The 15,909-nt window shown below is 44.0% G+C and overlaps 5 protein-coding genes across 6 annotated transcripts; 3 read left to right on the forward strand and 2 right to left on the reverse strand.

The window, feature by feature from the left end:
• The first annotated feature begins 26 nt into the window (after positions 1-26).
• Positions 27-4,324, forward strand: LOC135346119 (fatty acyl-CoA reductase 1-like). Its single transcript, XM_064543634.1, has 12 exons — positions 27-439; positions 630-708; positions 939-1,035; positions 1,330-1,402; positions 1,595-1,704; positions 1,823-2,000; positions 2,090-2,134; positions 2,287-2,473; positions 2,638-2,809; positions 2,907-2,979; positions 3,057-3,241; positions 3,982-4,324. The coding sequence occupies exons 1-12, from the start codon at positions 218-220 to the stop codon at positions 4,139-4,141; spliced, it is 1,581 nt and encodes a 526-aa protein (XP_064399704.1). The 5' UTR covers positions 27-217; the 3' UTR covers positions 4,142-4,324.
• Positions 4,273-6,887, reverse strand: LOC135346124 (sorting and assembly machinery component 50 homolog A-like). Its single transcript, XM_064543640.1, has 9 exons — positions 6,788-6,887; positions 6,440-6,736; positions 6,010-6,146; positions 5,675-5,891; positions 5,423-5,539; positions 4,881-5,052; positions 4,687-4,821; positions 4,505-4,637; positions 4,273-4,429 (listed from the first exon to the last, which is right to left on the reverse strand). The coding sequence occupies exons 1-9, from the start codon at positions 6,821-6,823 to the stop codon at positions 4,384-4,386; spliced, it is 1,290 nt and encodes a 429-aa protein (XP_064399710.1). The 5' UTR covers positions 6,824-6,887; the 3' UTR covers positions 4,273-4,383.
• A 951-nt stretch (positions 6,888-7,838) lies between these two features.
• Positions 7,839-10,296, reverse strand: LOC135346126 (cholinephosphotransferase 1-like). Its single transcript, XM_064543642.1, has 7 exons — positions 10,075-10,296; positions 9,626-9,915; positions 9,484-9,568; positions 9,222-9,362; positions 8,571-8,729; positions 8,309-8,434; positions 7,839-8,106 (listed from the first exon to the last, which is right to left on the reverse strand). The coding sequence occupies exons 1-7, from the start codon at positions 10,294-10,296 to the stop codon at positions 7,993-7,995; spliced, it is 1,137 nt and encodes a 378-aa protein (XP_064399712.1). The 3' UTR covers positions 7,839-7,992.
• An 8-nt stretch (positions 10,297-10,304) lies between these two features.
• On the forward strand, positions 10,305-14,424 carry LOC135346118 (DNA helicase MCM9-like). Of its 2 annotated transcripts, none has more exons than XM_064543632.1 (17): positions 10,305-10,447; positions 10,501-10,597; positions 10,653-10,794; positions 10,895-11,006; positions 11,167-11,296; positions 11,355-11,401; positions 11,444-11,609; positions 11,657-11,786; positions 11,838-11,984; positions 12,090-12,153; positions 12,216-12,325; positions 12,570-12,716; positions 13,383-13,463; positions 13,522-13,751; positions 13,850-13,950; positions 14,044-14,205; positions 14,267-14,424. In XM_064543632.1, exons 1-17 carry the CDS (start codon positions 10,417-10,419, stop codon positions 14,335-14,337), a joined length of 1,968 nt encoding a protein of 655 aa, XP_064399702.1. In that variant the 5' UTR covers positions 10,305-10,416; the 3' UTR covers positions 14,338-14,424. The 2 variants fall into 2 exon arrangements, with proteins under 2 accessions (XP_064399702.1, XP_064399703.1); XM_064543633.1 differs by having other exon boundaries at positions 10,306-10,447; positions 11,456-11,609.
• Positions 14,425-14,571: 147 nt separating this feature from the next.
• LOC135346127 (uncharacterized) lies at positions 14,572-15,875 on the forward strand. Its single transcript, XM_064543643.1, has 2 exons — positions 14,572-14,764; positions 14,863-15,875. Exons 1-2 carry the CDS (start codon positions 14,600-14,602, stop codon positions 15,829-15,831), a joined length of 1,134 nt encoding a protein of 377 aa, XP_064399713.1. The 5' UTR covers positions 14,572-14,599; the 3' UTR covers positions 15,832-15,875.
• Positions 15,876-15,909: the final 34 nt, after the last annotated feature.

Below are 15,909 nucleotides of genomic sequence, written 5' to 3' on the forward strand. Positions count from 1 at the left end.
ATGGCCTGACTTTTAGCTCCAGGCGAGGTCAAACCGCAATTAGGCTTACACACCCATCCTTTTTTGTTTTAGCTACTGACCTCCGTTTACCTGACCTCTGCAAGACTGTCTGCAACGTTTTGATCTCAAGAAGCTGCTTCTTTGAGAACACTTGAATTCTGACATATTCTTGAGTGGACAATTTTCCAGATATCTGCAAAACACCACTGAGTTGTAAATGGCTACTACTACCACAACTCAAATCACCCAATGGCCTGGCATGACCCAGTTCTACAGTGAGAAGGCTGTGTTTATCACTGGAGCCACAGGGTTCATGGGAAAGTGTCTACTGGAGAAGATACTGCGAAGTCTCCCTGATGTAACCAAGGTGATGATCCTGGTCCGTCCCAAGAGAGGCAAGTCAATGGAGGAGAGAATGGACTCTCTGCTCAAATCCAAGGTGAGGATATAATTATATGGCTGGGATTATCAGTCATAGAGCTCCTGGTCATAGTACTAGTGGCATTTTCAGCATGGGTTAGTAAGCTTTGTTATGATGCATGTGTAGGGCTGCATTGCATACATGATATGCAGCAAAGGTCATAACTATTTGAATACTGATCATGGATGGTTGTTGTTCATACGTGCAGCTCTTCGACAAGATTCGCAGTGAGAATCCTGACGTGTTGAACAAAGTGGTGCCCATGCAGGGAGACATCACTGAGAAAGGTATGCCTGGTCGGAAAATATCTCAATTTAAGAGATTTTGAACTCTTCATTGCATACTTATAAGTGCAGCAAACATGAATTTTTTGCCCAGTTTACATTTTTGTGTAGCACATCTGCCGAATAGCGAATAATTGAACAGCTATGTGGTTGCTTTAATAACATTAATTATGAAAAAAAACTGAACAAAGGAAAATATAGCGCTTAGGTTCATTTGCTTAACCATCTTGCAGGTCTTGGTTTGGGTGAGGAAGACATGAAGACTCTGACAGACACTTGCTCCGTGGTGTTCCATCTGGCGGCCACCATCAGATTTGATTCCCCCCTCAGGTGATTTATAATTATCGTGATGTGCATTACCCTAAGCTTATAGGAAGTTATGCAAAAGCATATAAATAAATAAATATAGACCTTATATCACATCCTTCCCGTATGATGCTAGCTTGTTCTGAAGCATGCAACAAAGTTTTCACTCTATACATATATGTGCAATAGATTCACCGTTCCATACTTTGTATATGTACTCTAGCTATTTACTTGAGTTATCAAGTGGTTGCCCATCCCCATACTGTACACGATGTATATGATGTAATTTGCGACCATAATAATGTAACCTCATTACAGGGAGTCACTGACAATGAATGTGGTGGCTGTCCAAGAACTTGTCAAGATATGCAAAAACATGAAAAACCTAGCTGTAAGTTTATATAGGGCATATTGAAACGCAGAAACTCTCAAGTGTTGAAATTACATGCTAAGTTATTGCTTATCCACACGTGGTCATGTGCTAGCAAAACAAACAAGTCTCCACACAAGCACACGTACACAAGCACACGTACACAAGCCAAGCACACGTACACAAGCACATGTACACAATGCACACACACAGTCCCTTGTCCATATCTCAACTGCCTACTGCCATTGTAACCGCAAAAGCAGGATCGATGAGATTCTCTACCCTCCCAAAATCCATCCAGACAAACTGTTGGGCCTTTTAGAGTAAGCTTATAATTATGTACATGTACTCATAATCACAACATTGTTCACTTTCAATCGATAATACAAAAACATAATATTGTGTAGTACTTTTTATTACGCTTATTTGTTACCCCTACAGCTGGATGACTGATGAGCAGCTGGACGCCATTACTCCCTCCCTCCTGGACGGACGACCCAACACCTACACATTCACTAAGTCCGTAGCCGAGTATGTAATTGCAAACGAGGCCAAGGGCTTACCACTGGCCATATTCAGACCTGCCATTGTGGCCGGCTCCTATCGAGAACCATATCCAGTGAGTCAAGAATAATCACTGTAGTGTTTTTTAGTTGTACGTAACTAAATTATTGCGTACATGTTTGACTGTTGCTCTATTTGCCTCAGGGCTGGGTGGATTGCATCCATGGACCTACAGGAATATTTGTGGCTGTAAGTTGAAGGACACAGCTCATCAGCTAACTATTGTAATGTTTCATACGTAGCTTTGCATTCATTAGTGATCGAATCATTAATGTGTCACTGACTCTAGTCTCTCCCCCACATATGTCACTGACTCTAGTCTCTCCCCACACTCCCCTCAGGTTGGCAAGGGTCTAGTACGCGTGCTGCGGTGTGATGAGAACGGAATAGCCGACCTAGTGCCTGTGGACCTGGTCAATAACGCCATCATCTCCGTAGGTTGGGTCACTGGGGTCAACCCCACCCCTCAACCTATCATCTATAACTACACCAGCGGAGATCTCAACCCTATTAGATGGATAGAGCTCTGTGAGTGGGAGGCAGTGTGTGGGCCACAATGTGGTCACTTTAATCTGCAGTTGTATGTGTACAGTTATTATTCATTTTTATCATACGTATAATTATTATAATAGCTATAATTATAACTTCACTGATTACCCCCCTCCCCCCCCCCCCCCCCCACCTTTGTGCAGATCCCCTGGTCATCAACAGCTACATGAGGTCACCGTTTGACGAGGTGTTTAGACTGCCCGGATTGTACAGGTGTCGTCCGGCCGCCCTGTGGAGGGCGTGGCACTTCATTTTCCATTTGATACCCGGATTCTTTGCAGACTGTCTCTTACGATTGCGGGGCAAGAAGCCAATGTGAGTTTAGCAGCAGAGCAGCTACTTACAAGTGTTTAATTTAGTCTTGAAACACCTGCATGAGCTTTTAAACTATTGCTATACTTATGCCCTGTAGGATGTTGAACATTTATCACAAGCTGGACAAGGCCTTGATTCAGCTGGACTTTTTCATTGTGAACTCATGGCAGGTAGGGAAACTAACTTGTAACCTTAGCTCAGATTTATTTAGCATATAGCCATGTTTGACTTGATTATTTTCATGCAGTTCTCCAACACGAATGTTGAGAAGCTCTACTCTCTGATGAGCCCTGAAGACCAGCAGACTTTTGATTTTGATATCAAGAAGATGGATTGGAAGGAGTTCACTCGCGCCTTCTGCATGGGCACCAAACAGTACCTGTTCAACGAAGACCCTGCCAACATCCCAGTCGCTAGGAAACAGCTTGACAGGTGAGGGTTTGTAGTCTCTCTCTCTCTCTAACCGAGCCTTGCCTACATATAATTATATGTCAATTGTGTCGTGTATCTATTAGGTGTGGTACATTGTAGCCATGTCGACTACACCTAAAGAGTACGTGTGGTACTGTTTGAGGGGGTGGGTATCTCTCTAATTGTATTCATGATCACAGTATCCGGTCAGCTGCACTCAATAGGCGATTCATGCCCAGAAATAAAGCCATAATTATGAATACGATATCTGCATACTGTCTGTACATTGTGCACACGCACAAAATAATTAATTATGTATTAATACGAACCTCTCCCTCACACACACACACACACACACACACACACACACACACACACACACACACACACACACACACACACACACACACACACACACACACACACACACACACACACACACACACACACACACACACACACACACACACACACACACACACACACACACACACACACACACACACACACACACACACACACACACACACACACACACACACACACACACACACACACACACACCACACACACCACACACACACACTCACGCACACACACGCACGCACACACATCACACACGCACGCACGCACGCACGCACACACCACACACACACACACACACACACACACACACACACACACCACACACACACACACCACACACACACACACACACACACACACACACCACACCTCAATCTCTCTATTATATTTTGCAGAATCCGTAAAATACACTACACCTTCAATGTGATCATGTTTCTGGCGGCAAGTCGGTTGGTCTACCTTCGCTCTCAACTTGCCCGTGAGCTCTGGAATAGCATGCTGGGATTCTGTATTCGAATGATGAGCAAGCTCGGGGTTCTTCCCTGGTTGGCATAACAACAACTCTAGCTGTCTCACTAGGTGTTCCCCTCATGTGTATTGTTATCGACTTATACTGTATAATTATATAGTAGCACGGCAATTGGTTTTTAAGACAATTTATAAGTATATATAATTATGTATGTAGCACTTTAAATTTTTTAATTGTTGATTAATTGGCAATGAGAATTATACGGAGAATTGAGTCACAATGAGTTTATTATATATAGCGATAAATTAAAGACAAAAATGCTACTTGTTTACAACATATCTAAGCCTATACCAAACTGCAGTCCTGGCTGTATCCTGTGTGTGTGTGGGGGGGGGGGGGAATCGGAGTGAATGTGACGCGCTACAATAACATTATCAAGTATAACTCACTGGTCAGTGGCCTGTGCTCTGATTGGAATAGCATAGTTAAGTTCAATTTGAGCCAGTCCCAGCCTGAAGTGCAGCCCCACCCCACACGACACTCGAGTGCCTGAGGCCAGATCTCGAGGGCTAGGGACAGTCCCTATGTGACAATACAGTGATTATAACACAAGTGCAAGAAATCCACTCACTGCATTGGATGAGGTTACCGGCAGTGGCGAAGGTATGGACTCTGATCCTCTGTAGGAACTGGTTCCGTGTGAATGGAAGGGGGGAGAAGAGGTGGAGTCCAGTAGCCCAGTACGCCTCTCCACCCAAACTGTAACCTGGGGGAAAAAATACAATTGTAACGGCTTAGGTATATATATTCTCTTATTGTTCTTACCTTGATCTCGAGGCCCGGCCCCCCACAAGCCGAATCCTCGCAGTGATGTGGCTCCACCCAGTAGGAAGCGATCGTTGATCTTGCTCTGAGTGAACGGCCTCATGAGCCCACCCCACACACGCAGTGACAACACCCAGTCCCTCCACAGCTCTTGGTAGAGCTCAGACTGAACCTGAGGTTTCACAAAATAACCAACATACAGTACAACTCTGTACACAACAGTTAGGCACAGTAGGTAGATCTAGTTCAAAGAAATTGGAGGGAGATACATATGTACGAACACGTATTTTGTCTACATGTATCAAACAGAACACTCAACCACTTAAATTTGGGAGCGTTAAAAGTCAGCCAAAATGCATGATTGGGGAACTTTTTCTGGATAACATAGCAGCGCAGCGCTGGCTAGCTAGACTTCCTGTATATAGAGAACTGTTAACACCTATAACTATTGATTATCATTATATCCAGTAAACTGTTGTGTTGCCAAGGCATAAACCATTGACAGTGCAATCAGTTAATTAGTTTCTCATTACATTGCCTACCTCTGCCTTGCCATAGACAGTGTCCCCTCCCAGGCCAGCCATCTCGTGAGTCATCTTGACTTGATAGCCAGAGTGGGGGAGGAGGGGGTCATCTCGTTCGTCCGTCACCAAGGTGTGCTGTGTGCGATGGTGTATTTAAATTGTAGAATTTCCAGAATGTTTGGAGGCCCAGATTTAAATTTCCTAAAATTCCCAAGTCACACAACTAGCCTAAACTTTTCCTCAATGGTGAATAATTTATTGGTGCTTCACCTTCAGAGAAGACTTGAGTGAGTGTCCAGCATTGGCCCTCACAGAGAGGGGGGCGTTGTAACTGAACCCTGTGATCTCTCTCCAGTCGACCTCCCAGGAGAGTTTGTGAGAGCCTAGCCAGGAGGGGGTCTGTAGCTCAACACTTCCACTACGCAGTAACTCATCATACCCACACATCGGCAGCTTGGTATCCGTGGTACCCAGCGATAACAATAGTCTGGAAAGAAAAATTCTCGTATATAATTTTTTTCAGAGCAACAAAATGAACTGAATGATTTGGCATAGTGCAAAGTATATATTCACTGTCAGTGCACCCAGGATTCAAGTTGACGTACTTTTTGTCAAAGTTTTTGTAGTAGGGTTTTGTGAACTGCAGTTGGACATTGTGCCCCCAGAGTGGGAAGGAGGTCCCAGAGGTCACCTCCAACTGCTCAGCACGACCAAAGATGTTGCGCAGAGCAAGGGACAGACTCTGAGAGTGGACGGGGGAGGGAGGAGATTTGCATACAATGTTACAATGTGTGTGAAAACAGTTCATAGAGGGACTAAGTAAAGTTAAGAGAGTCACTGTTAGGGTATTGAGGACTAGAAATTGCAGATTTATCCCAGGGGAAGCTCTACTCATATCTCTATATATAGGAGCTGTGCAATGTATTGTTCATAGAGACCAGTGTTACATAGAGGATATACCAGTTGGGGATAAACATGTGTAAATTCAGATGGTTGAGAAACACTCATTTAAGGTAGTGTGTGTGTAATACTCACAGCGTCTCCAGACTGAGTGCCTGCGTGTGCGCCTAGCATGGCCTTGAGCCATCCCAACTCCTGCACGAGGAAGGTCACCTCCACACCCTCCCTCTCCAGCCCAGCCCTCTTGTCCGTGTCTATCTTGAGTGAGACGTTCTTGAACACCTTCATGTCCTGCAGTTGCTCCATCGAGGTGAGGGCCTTGACGAAGAGCTCCTTGAGAGAGGAGGCCTGCAAGACATCCTTGATATGCTCAACAACTATGTCATTCTTGGTTCTTATCAGACCAGCCACTTGCACTCGGCTAACATGGATCTGTGAGCGTGGGATGATGTGTGTGAGTATACACATAGATAGTGTGCTTACCTCAACATCAGGAACCTCTAATGCTTGTTTTTGCATCTCTTCACTTGAGCTTCAACTTTTATAAATGGTAAAGATCATCACACTTTCAGATGACTTTTCTACTCTGTCCAGAAAAGGGGGGTGTAGCTGCTTCAACCATAGCTAGTACTAGTCTAGGAGCAAGAGAATGGCTATGCTGAGCCTCTATTCAGGAAAAAAGGAAGACTCCGAAAGTGTTAAACTCTCCCTCCATCCCTCTAGAGCTAGCACAGCTCCTAAAAGAGTCAGGAAACTGCATACAAGAGGAGATTCAATGAAACAAGAGATTCTAACCAAAAACTATCCAGTTCTAAAGCAAACCAGACACAAAACAAGCACATGGCCTTCACTGCAGTACAAGCTATGGCTAGACATTTCTAATTTTCCTTTACATCAGCTCAGAGAGGACAAACGGATGAGAAATGAAGGCAAAGATATCCAAAAACAGAGAGGTGGTCGACCATTGACTGTGATGTGGAGCTCCTACAGCAATGTTGATCATACAGACAAAGCAGCCACTGCCAGCATCCTCCCTTCCCGAATTGGCCCCAACACTCTTGTCAGCTACCTTAGGCAAAGAGAAGCAGATGACGGCTCGGAAGACAAATTGCTTAAACTGAGAACATTGGTACGGAATCCGTCTAGGGAAGGGAGTTGTCGATTACGAGCATTGCAGCTCAAGAAACCTCCTGTTCTGTCGGATGTGACCCCACCTGCCTCACCACCTACACTTACTCACTGTCTTTCATGTAAAACACTTCGTTATGTTATCAAATGAATTAGCGTATAGCGGGAAATTTTCGTGGGGTGCAAAATTTCGCGTTTTTCGAGGGCAGGCTGTTACGCGAAAATTAAACTGGGATAAACTCCCACGCACCAGTATTTCATATGCAAAACTATTGGTGGGTGTGGTTTCCTGGCATTGAAACGCAAATATTAGAACCCACGAATATTTCTGCTAAGGCTCTGGAGCCAAATCGCGAAAATTTGAACCCACGAAAATTTCCCGCTACACGGTATATCGTAACACAAGTTTTGAAAAAAAATTTCTCATAATTAGAATCTCAGACATTATTACATACATTTAATTGAATAAATAAATGTTGCCTATGAATCACACAAGGTATAAATATACAGTACGTTGAGTGAGAGGAGGGTACAAAATAATTATAATAAAAAAGTAGTTCCTAATTAGCTTTGTCTTTCTTGTACGGTATGGTGAAACAGGAAACGTTTAGAGTGTCTGAAAACTCTCGGCAAAGGGTCACACACAGTGAGAGCACATCGTACAAGTTGTACACCTATACACAAGAGAAGGGAAACAGGTTCACTAACAACACATGTGAAGTTGAGTGCTTTCAGAACACCACAAGAGGGAAGTTAGAACAATTTATAATCGACCTCTGAGGAAGTGTAAGGGAAATTTTTGCAATGTGAATTACAAGGGCAGCTATAGAGTCTATAACACTCGTTATATATACATTGAGGACTACATGTACATACCATTATGCAGATGAGTATGTAGAGCTCTGGGAACATGGCCCCGCAGTAGACGTTGGCCAGGGCAATCATTGGTCCTATCATGATGGGGTCCACCAGTGGAAAGGGGCTCTTCACCATTCCAGCCAGCTGCATGATGAATAATCAATCAAAACAAGAATTTATATGCATGGTGCTATAATTTATGGGCAAATGTCAGAACTGATCAGGGTTAAGGTTCGGTAAAGGAAGCAGTACATAACTCAGACTGACATAGCTAAGTTACCATCATGTTGATAGCAGACTTGCAGAGTGGAGTCACCATTGCTGCCATGAACAGGACACTGTTCGTCTCCAACATGCGACTGGGTGAGAGGAGGGCGTATCCCATTGCCACGCCCACAATCAGTAGAAGAGTGATGATCGGAGACACCACACTCGTTCCCTGTGGGGGTGGGGCATTGACTAAACAATGAGTGCCCTAAATAAGACTAAATGTCTATAGGTACAGAATAGACCAACACGATATAATCAAGCGACTACTCTACAACTGTACAGTGTGCATTTACTAATTCAGTGATTGCCTGGAATTTTGAAGTAGTGGCTATTTTAATATTGGAGCACAAATTAATATTAATGTTCATGCCTAACTGGTGGCCTAAGATTATAATACTAGGAATGGGCCATAATTTCCTATTTTCGGAAAAAGACCATGGGCTAACTATGGCCAAAAACAGGCCCAAAATAGACTTTGGATTTGAGCACATCATCTGAAAGGCCATCTTTAAGCTTTCAGTAATTAATTATTTTAAGTGATTGGACTAACCGGAACTAAAGTTATGGCTGTTCAAAGATGCTTTATTTATAGAGGTGGTATAATAATATCGATCAACCACTGACCAGATCCCTGCTATAGCTACTCACACAGTTCACTTACAGCCACAGTCGATCCATTCTTGCCCACTCCTTGTGTGAGGATGCCGTACGTGGCAGAGAGAAGGTTCATGCCAGCAAATACCGTAGTTCCTAACGCAAACATCGCTTTGAGAGGAAATGGAATACCAAGGAAAGCAAGTGTCTGCGATGAGAAAGAATTGCAATGAGAGAGAATCATCTCCTCTAAGGTTCTAATCAGCTAACCAAAATTTAATAAGCTGAGCAAAATTCACAGCTATGTGTGTGTGGGAGAGGGGGATTACCTGATTATGCCAGACATCTGGTCCAATGAAGAAGGTCAACAAGAGTGCTATGATTTGAGCATAGTGGGCCTCAGCAACGTCAATACTGCACACGTAAACAAATAACAATTAACACTCGAAGATAGTAATTGGGAATCCTTACGTTCTAAAGTAAAATATTCCGCACACATAGACCTGCCAGTGGTAGACATAGCAGCATAGAGTTAATGTGAACACCAATGTTAGCAGGAGATATGGGTATTCCACCAGTCCAGCCGTGCATGCCGCAGCTATGGCATAGAGGACGGTTATTATGGCATCACAACCATGGTCAAAGAGCTCTCCTAGAGGGTTGCAGGTATTGGTCCGACGAGCCTGCTTTCCATCACAGCCGTCCATTGTCTGGTAGACAAATAACCCTATGGCACAGAATAGCATCGCCCAACCAGGAGCCTGTGAATGAACAAAAAGACATTACGGTGCACGTACGATGATGGCTGTGTGTGCTGTTATTAAATATGAAGCCATAAGCTTGTTAAGTACATAGCTAGCTAGCTAGCTAGCTGCAATCTGGCCAGGTTAAACCTGGCCAGATTGCAGCTAGCTTAATACCTCTCCTTTGCAGTTTGTGTCCTGCAGTATGATACTGAGGGCTGATGAAACAGCCACAATGAAGCCTAGGAAAGTGATGAGGTTGGGAGCAAGCCAGATAGGAAACATGTTGACCAGCCAGGTCCAGAAACGGTTGAGAAATATCTTTTCCAAGATGGAGCACCCTTGGCTGCGATATACATGCTCTTTGAGGTTTTGCTTCTGGGCTTCTGTCAACTTCATCTTTAGTGTAGCACACACCAGTACATGTATATTTAGCTATAATCTTCGACTTTTATATGGCATGATCTGTACAGGAACATGTGCTAAAATGAAGAGCTGACTCAGCAGAAGGGAATATGAATGGCTGCTCCTGACAAACTCACAGCCACAGGTATGATCATGGTGCAAATGAACTGTCAGACAATTATCCTCACACACCTGCAGACACAGTGAGTAGGTTTCTGCTCAAGAAGCATCCTGCTGCAGTGGAGTCTCTCCTCACATGTCCTGACACCTCACAACACTATGGGATGGAGATCAAGTAATCCGTATTTACCTAGATCTCTAGTGATTTTATCCGTGCTACACGTACACAGCTTGCTTGAGCTATCAGACTTTGATCCTGATCTGGTGGACTCTGTATTGGTGTCTCCAATAGCGACCCTCCCCCATCTCACACAGGGCCTGCAAGCCGCCATGACAGAGCTCCTCTCCACCTACCAGGGCACTCAGAATTATGTACGTATTGAATTCCTACTGGGTGATGTAATAGCATGTCTACAGTAACTAGCTTACAGCAATTTGAATTTTTGCAAAATTAGATGTGCCATCTTTTTAGGTGATGAAGGAGAATGTCCATGTGCGACTCACCAACATGTTTGTGTGCCCTGAGCTCAACAGATTCACTGTTCCCCAGTCATGTGACATTGGACGCCTACTCTCAATTACAGGTGAAGATATAATTATGTTGACAAAATGATAAGTTTTCGAAAGACAGCATTCTGTAGCTTTGAAAAAAAATAATGGCTATAATTATAGCTAGCTAAACCTGGACGGTATTTTGAAACTGTTTCTCGAAATTTTATTTCAATGTCATCATCCCTCCCACAGCTACTGCGGTAAGGACGTCTGCTGTCAAAGTCTTGGAGAAGGAGAGGGAATATGTTTGCAGTAAGTGCAAGCAGTCGTTCTCAATTGAGGCAGACTTTGAACAGTTCTATACACTGCCAAAGCCAGAAAGGTGAGCTGCAGGAAATATGCTGCAAGTGGTTTAATATGCTTTATTCTCATACGTATAGGTGCCCCTCGGATGATTGTGGATCAGTCAAGTTTACCGCTAGCTCAGGTACGTGATTTTGAGTCTCCAATATGTGTATTAATTGTGTAGTCTGCTTATTAGGGAGTTCCGCTAAGTGTTTCCGTGACTACCAGGAGATTAAAGTTCAGGAGCAAGTTCATCGGTTAGACGTGGGTAAGATCCCACGCTCAATGTGGGTGGTCCTAGAAGATGATCTGGTGGACTGTTGCAAGCCAGGGGATGACATTACCATCACGTAAGCATGTATCCTATATGGCACACTTTGTAATGGTTTATGATTAGGGGTGTGGTCATGAGAAGGTGGCGACCGTTGACCTCTGACCTTCAGTGCAACTTGGAAATCGCCGTGTGGGCCAATCACATTCAAGTTCTTAACGAGGAGAAATCAGGCCTATCCATCACAGAAGAAATGGTAAGAGAGATTCCCTATAATTATACGCTGAATTAAATATTTCATCTGCAGAGAGAAGAGTTTGATTCCCACTGGAGCCGTTACAAGGAGTCTCCACTGGAGGGGAGGAACGTCATGGTGGCCAGTTTATGCCCTCAAGTGTTTGGACTCTACATTGTCAAGCTCTGCATCTGTATGATTCTCATAGGCGGTGTTGAGGTGCGTATGCTTTATGTACGTAAAAGTCATAGGCATTGTTAGCAAAATTGATCAAATGTTAAAGATGTGTGGTTGGTAGTAGTGTGACTATCATGTGATGTGCAGCATGTGGACGTATCTGGTACACGAGTGCGAGGAGAGTCTCACCTCTTGCTAGTAGGAGATCCTGGTGAGCCGTGTGTGTGTACATGTCGACTATGATTAATCAGAACTATTTGTCGATATGTACAGGTACTGCCAAATCTCAGTTCCTCAAGTTTTCCTCCCGACTCTCCCCACGCTCTGTCCTCACTACTGGCATAGGGAGCACCAGCGCTGGGCTCACCGTCACAGCTGTCAAGGTGGGGTTGGTGACTGAGTATGTATGATATGGCCTAGTTGTTAACTCGTGTTTCCATAAGGTTGTTTGTAGCAGTTTAAAAATCTGATATTTGTCTGCGATTAAGTATCGCTAGTTTTCCCATACAAGGTAGCAGATAGCAACTATTGTGCCCTTGATATTTATACTGTTTCTATCAGCTAGTTTATAATGTATACAACATCAGTGCTGCATGTAAATGTCCCCCCTCTCTCTCTCTTCCTCAGGATGGTGGTGAGTGGGGCTTGGAGGCGGGGGCATTGGTACTGGCGGACGGAGGACTGTGCTGTATTGATGAGTTCAACAGCATCAGAGAGCATGACAGAGGCAGCATTCACGAGGCCATGGAACAACAGACCATCAGTGTGGCCAAGGTGTGTGTGTACTGGTGTAGACTAGTGTTGTCTACACTAGACCGCAAGATAGACTAATCATCCACTAATTCAACAGATGTCTCGTCCTGTACATTGAATGTAGATCTCGATATCGCTTTCATTTTGAAAGTACTAGAATTGGCTCTGTAACTAGTGTTCTGTTGGTCCAAATTCAACAATTTAATGATTTTCTGAAAGCTTGTAAGGAGCCCGTTCAGATGCAAGTATGCTCAAATTCCAAATTTAGAAGGAGCCATAATTTCCTATTTTGAAAAAAGTGTACAATCCTAGCTGCCACCAATGTCACTACGACCATGGGCTATGATAAATAGCCTATGGTATTTTGCAGGTCCAAAATAGATTTAACACATAATCTGAAAGGCCTCTTTCTAAGCTGTCAGAAAATCATAACTTATTGGACAAACAGAACATGGCCATTCAATTTTATTTTATCGTTAGGTATACATATACATCTATACAATGAACAAAGAATTATAGTAGGAGCAACCCTATTTCTAGCCTCTGGGCTGAAAATCAGTTGATTTGCTGTCTCAAATACACTTACTGTATGCTTGTATCCACACATGTACGTTTATCCCTCTATTAGAGTCAACTAGTTTATATGGCCTACTTTGATAGCTGGGATCATGCATTGCATTGCTGTAGGCTGGTCTGGTGTGCAAGCTGAAGACAAAGTGCACAATCCTAGCTGCCACTAACCCCAAAGGTCACTACGACCCAGAGCAGGTGACCCTCTACCCTCCTCACACACTTGTAACCACTACCCCCCCCCCCCCACATGCAGTCAGTGAGTGTGAACGTGGCTCTGGCTAGTCCCCTCCTGAGCAGGTTTGATCTTGTGTTGATACTCTTAGATGCACACAATACCGAATGGGACAAAGTGGTCTCCACCTTCATATTGCATGGAAAGTCACTCTCCACTGAGTCCGCGGAGATATGGAGCATTGAAAAGATGAGGTCTTACTTCTCTTATGTCAAGTCTCTCAAGCCGGTCATGACTCAGAACGCCAACAAGTAAGTGTGTATTAATTGTGACTTAATTGTAAATTGTTGTCTTCTAATACCTACCTCCTGAAGTCTGATTGCTCATGTTTTGGTTCTCCTGACTACAGAGTGTTGTCAAGGTACTATACCACTCAGAGACAGGCTGACATGCGGAATGCAGCTAGAACAACCATCAGGCTACTGGAGAGTCTTGTCAGGTTAGCACAAGGTGAGCTAGTGGCTATAAAAATAGCTACACGTTAAAATTTACTGTTGGCAGCATACAATTCCTAGCTGAGAGATTGCCCTCCCCCCCTCCCAGCTCATGCCAAGCTGATGTGTCGAGGGGAGGTGACTATACAGGATGCAGTGGTGGCAGTGACTGTGATGGAGTGTTCTATGCAGGGGGCCGCTCTGCTGGGGGGCTTCAATGTACTGCACTCAGCGTTCCCTAAAGACGCAGACCAGGAGTACAGCACTCAAGGTGCTGCTCTTATCTATGATGTCTGTCTCTCGCTATTATTCATGATTGTTTCTCCTTTCAGAACGGCTAGTTTTGGGAAAGCTCCAACTGGAAGAATTGTTGGATCAGAGTGGTGCTGCCCATTTTACATAATAAATCATCACTACATGTATATACTTTCATTTTTTCATCATTCCCAACTTCAACTTTCGCCTACTTTGGCACATCACACAAAGTTTTGTCGTTTCAATGTATGGCGCATTGCCTACACACATCATAACAATTATAATAATAGAGAGCGCAATAAAAATAAACGATGAGTTGTTATGCGCATGTGCAAACTTAGCAGAAAGTGAGAGGGGCTGCTTGTTGTCGTGGGCTCTATTTAAAATAATTAACGTTCAAAAAATGAAAGATGGCATCGGTGTATCCTGGTATGAAGCCGATGCTGGAGTTTGTGGGAGTCCCAGAGCAAGTGAAGGGTCGCCCCAGGAGGCGAAGATGCGCTGTAAAGACTCCCAAGAACCCTAGAGTGAAGTCAGTGCCTCTAGAAGGGAGCCAACAGCCGGACATCAAGTGGGTAAGCTCACTATCTAGATACTACCAAGAGGATTCCTAATGAACTCTTGATCCTTCTTAAAGATGATATCGTGGTAATCTTTTTTATTCCACCACTAGGTCTCACCTCAGTTTAACATTGAAGTAGGAGTAGGTCGTGCTCACAGACCAAGAGCCAGGAGAGGTGTTCTGGAGATTAAGACAAGCAAAAGAGCTGTTCAGTCGTTGCAATTTGATGATGAAGACAGTCCCCATATTTCAATCTACCCCAGCCTTGCCCCTCACCTTATGAACAAACTGGAAACAAATCAAACTTTGAGTACACAGAAAGCTGACGATAAAACCGTTCATCAAAAAACTTGCCAATCATTTAATATGGACAATTTTTCTACAGACCAGACAGTTCCTGACTTGACCGATTCGTGTTCACAGCAAGGTATGGAGGACTCAGACGAGACAACTGAAGAGATAGCTGAGCTCAGTGATCTGGTGGGGAGCATGTCTCTCGAGAATGCAACTAAGTCTATCCACACTACACTGCCTCATGTGGACATTACTGACCCTGGTAATGAAACTGATCTCTCTGTCCCAGGACATGAAGACGTCTATTCTCACATCAATCCAGACAGAGGAAAGGTTGTTGAGGACAAGAATCTAATGGAACACTGTCACATACAAGTAACAAAAACTGTCAATCAAACTTTTGTACCCAACAGTTCTCAAATGGTACACTCATCTCAATCATTGAATATGCTTAAGAGGACGAGAACCTTTCAACCACCCTCCACCAGTACACCCAATCGTCATGGAGACACCTCACTCCCCCATCAAACCACCCCTTACATTGACCACTCCACCAAACGATATGACTCAACCACCCAACTGTCATCACCTTCCCTAAGCTCTGACTTTATGCTCCAACTAACGGCCACGACCAACAGTCACTACGATGAACAATTGGATAGTTATGATACCAACGGCGAGGAAAGCGATGGAGATGATGACAGTGGCTTTATTCTGGCCACTGAAACTCCACAGCATCTGTGGCGCTCCCCTCAAGTGAAAGTTATAGACAGTACTTTTTCATAATTCTGTCCTGAATCATTCCACATTGTTTACATGTCATTAGTCTCGCACCAGCCCAATACATGAAACCATGAACTCTTA

The sequence above is a fragment of the Halichondria panicea genome, chromosome 13, assembly GCF_963675165.1.
Source record: "Halichondria panicea chromosome 13, odHalPani1.1, whole genome shotgun sequence".
NCBI classification, from domain to species: domain Eukaryota; kingdom Metazoa; phylum Porifera; class Demospongiae; order Suberitida; family Halichondriidae; genus Halichondria; species Halichondria panicea.

Excerpts from the sequence above, each read along its gene's own strand:
- LOC135346119 (XM_064543634.1), top strand. The coding sequence starts at position 218 with ATGGCTACTACTACCACAACTCAAATCACCCAATGGCCTGGCATGACC. Across the intron at positions 2,474-2,637 it reads TATTAGATGGATAGAGCTCT|ATCCCCTGGTCATCAACAGC; the intron begins GTGAGTGGGAGG and ends ACCTTTGTGCAG. Across the intron at positions 2,810-2,906 it reads TTGCGGGGCAAGAAGCCAAT|GATGTTGAACATTTATCACA; the intron begins GTGAGTTTAGCA and ends TATGCCCTGTAG.
- LOC135346124 (XM_064543640.1), bottom strand. The coding sequence starts at position 6,823 with ATGCAAAAACAAGCATTAGAGGTTCCTGATGTTGAG. Across the intron at positions 6,737-6,787 it reads TAGAGGTTCCTGATGTTGAG|ATCCATGTTAGCCGAGTGCA; the intron begins GTAAGCACACTA and ends CCACGCTCACAG. Across the intron at positions 5,540-5,674 it reads CACTCAAGTCTTCTCTGAAG|CACACCTTGGTGACGGACGA; the intron begins GTGAAGCACCAA and ends CATCGCACACAG.
- LOC135346126 (XM_064543642.1), bottom strand. The coding sequence starts at position 10,296 with ATGAAGTTGACAGAAGCCCAGAAGCAAAACCTCAAAGAGCATGTATAT. Across the intron at positions 8,435-8,570 it reads AGTCTGCTATCAACATGATG|CTGGCTGGAATGGTGAAGAG; the intron begins GTAACTTAGCTA and ends TTCATCATGCAG. Across the intron at positions 8,107-8,308 it reads ACATACTCATCTGCATAATG|GTGTACAACTTGTACGATGT; the intron begins GTATGTACATGT and ends TCTTGTGTATAG.
- LOC135346118 (XM_064543632.1), top strand. The coding sequence starts at position 10,417 with ATGGCTGCTCCTGACAAACTCACAGCCACAG. Across the intron at positions 11,402-11,443 it reads CAAGTTTACCGCTAGCTCAG|TCTGCTTATTAGGGAGTTCC; the intron begins GTACGTGATTTT and ends TTAATTGTGTAG. Across the intron at positions 12,154-12,215 it reads CTTGCTAGTAGGAGATCCTG|GTACTGCCAAATCTCAGTTC; the intron begins GTGAGCCGTGTG and ends CGATATGTACAG.
- LOC135346127 (XM_064543643.1), top strand. The coding sequence starts at position 14,600 with ATGGCATCGGTGTATCCTGGTATGAAGCCGATGCTGGAGTTTGTGGGA. Across the intron at positions 14,765-14,862 it reads AACAGCCGGACATCAAGTGG|GTCTCACCTCAGTTTAACAT; the intron begins GTAAGCTCACTA and ends TTCCACCACTAG.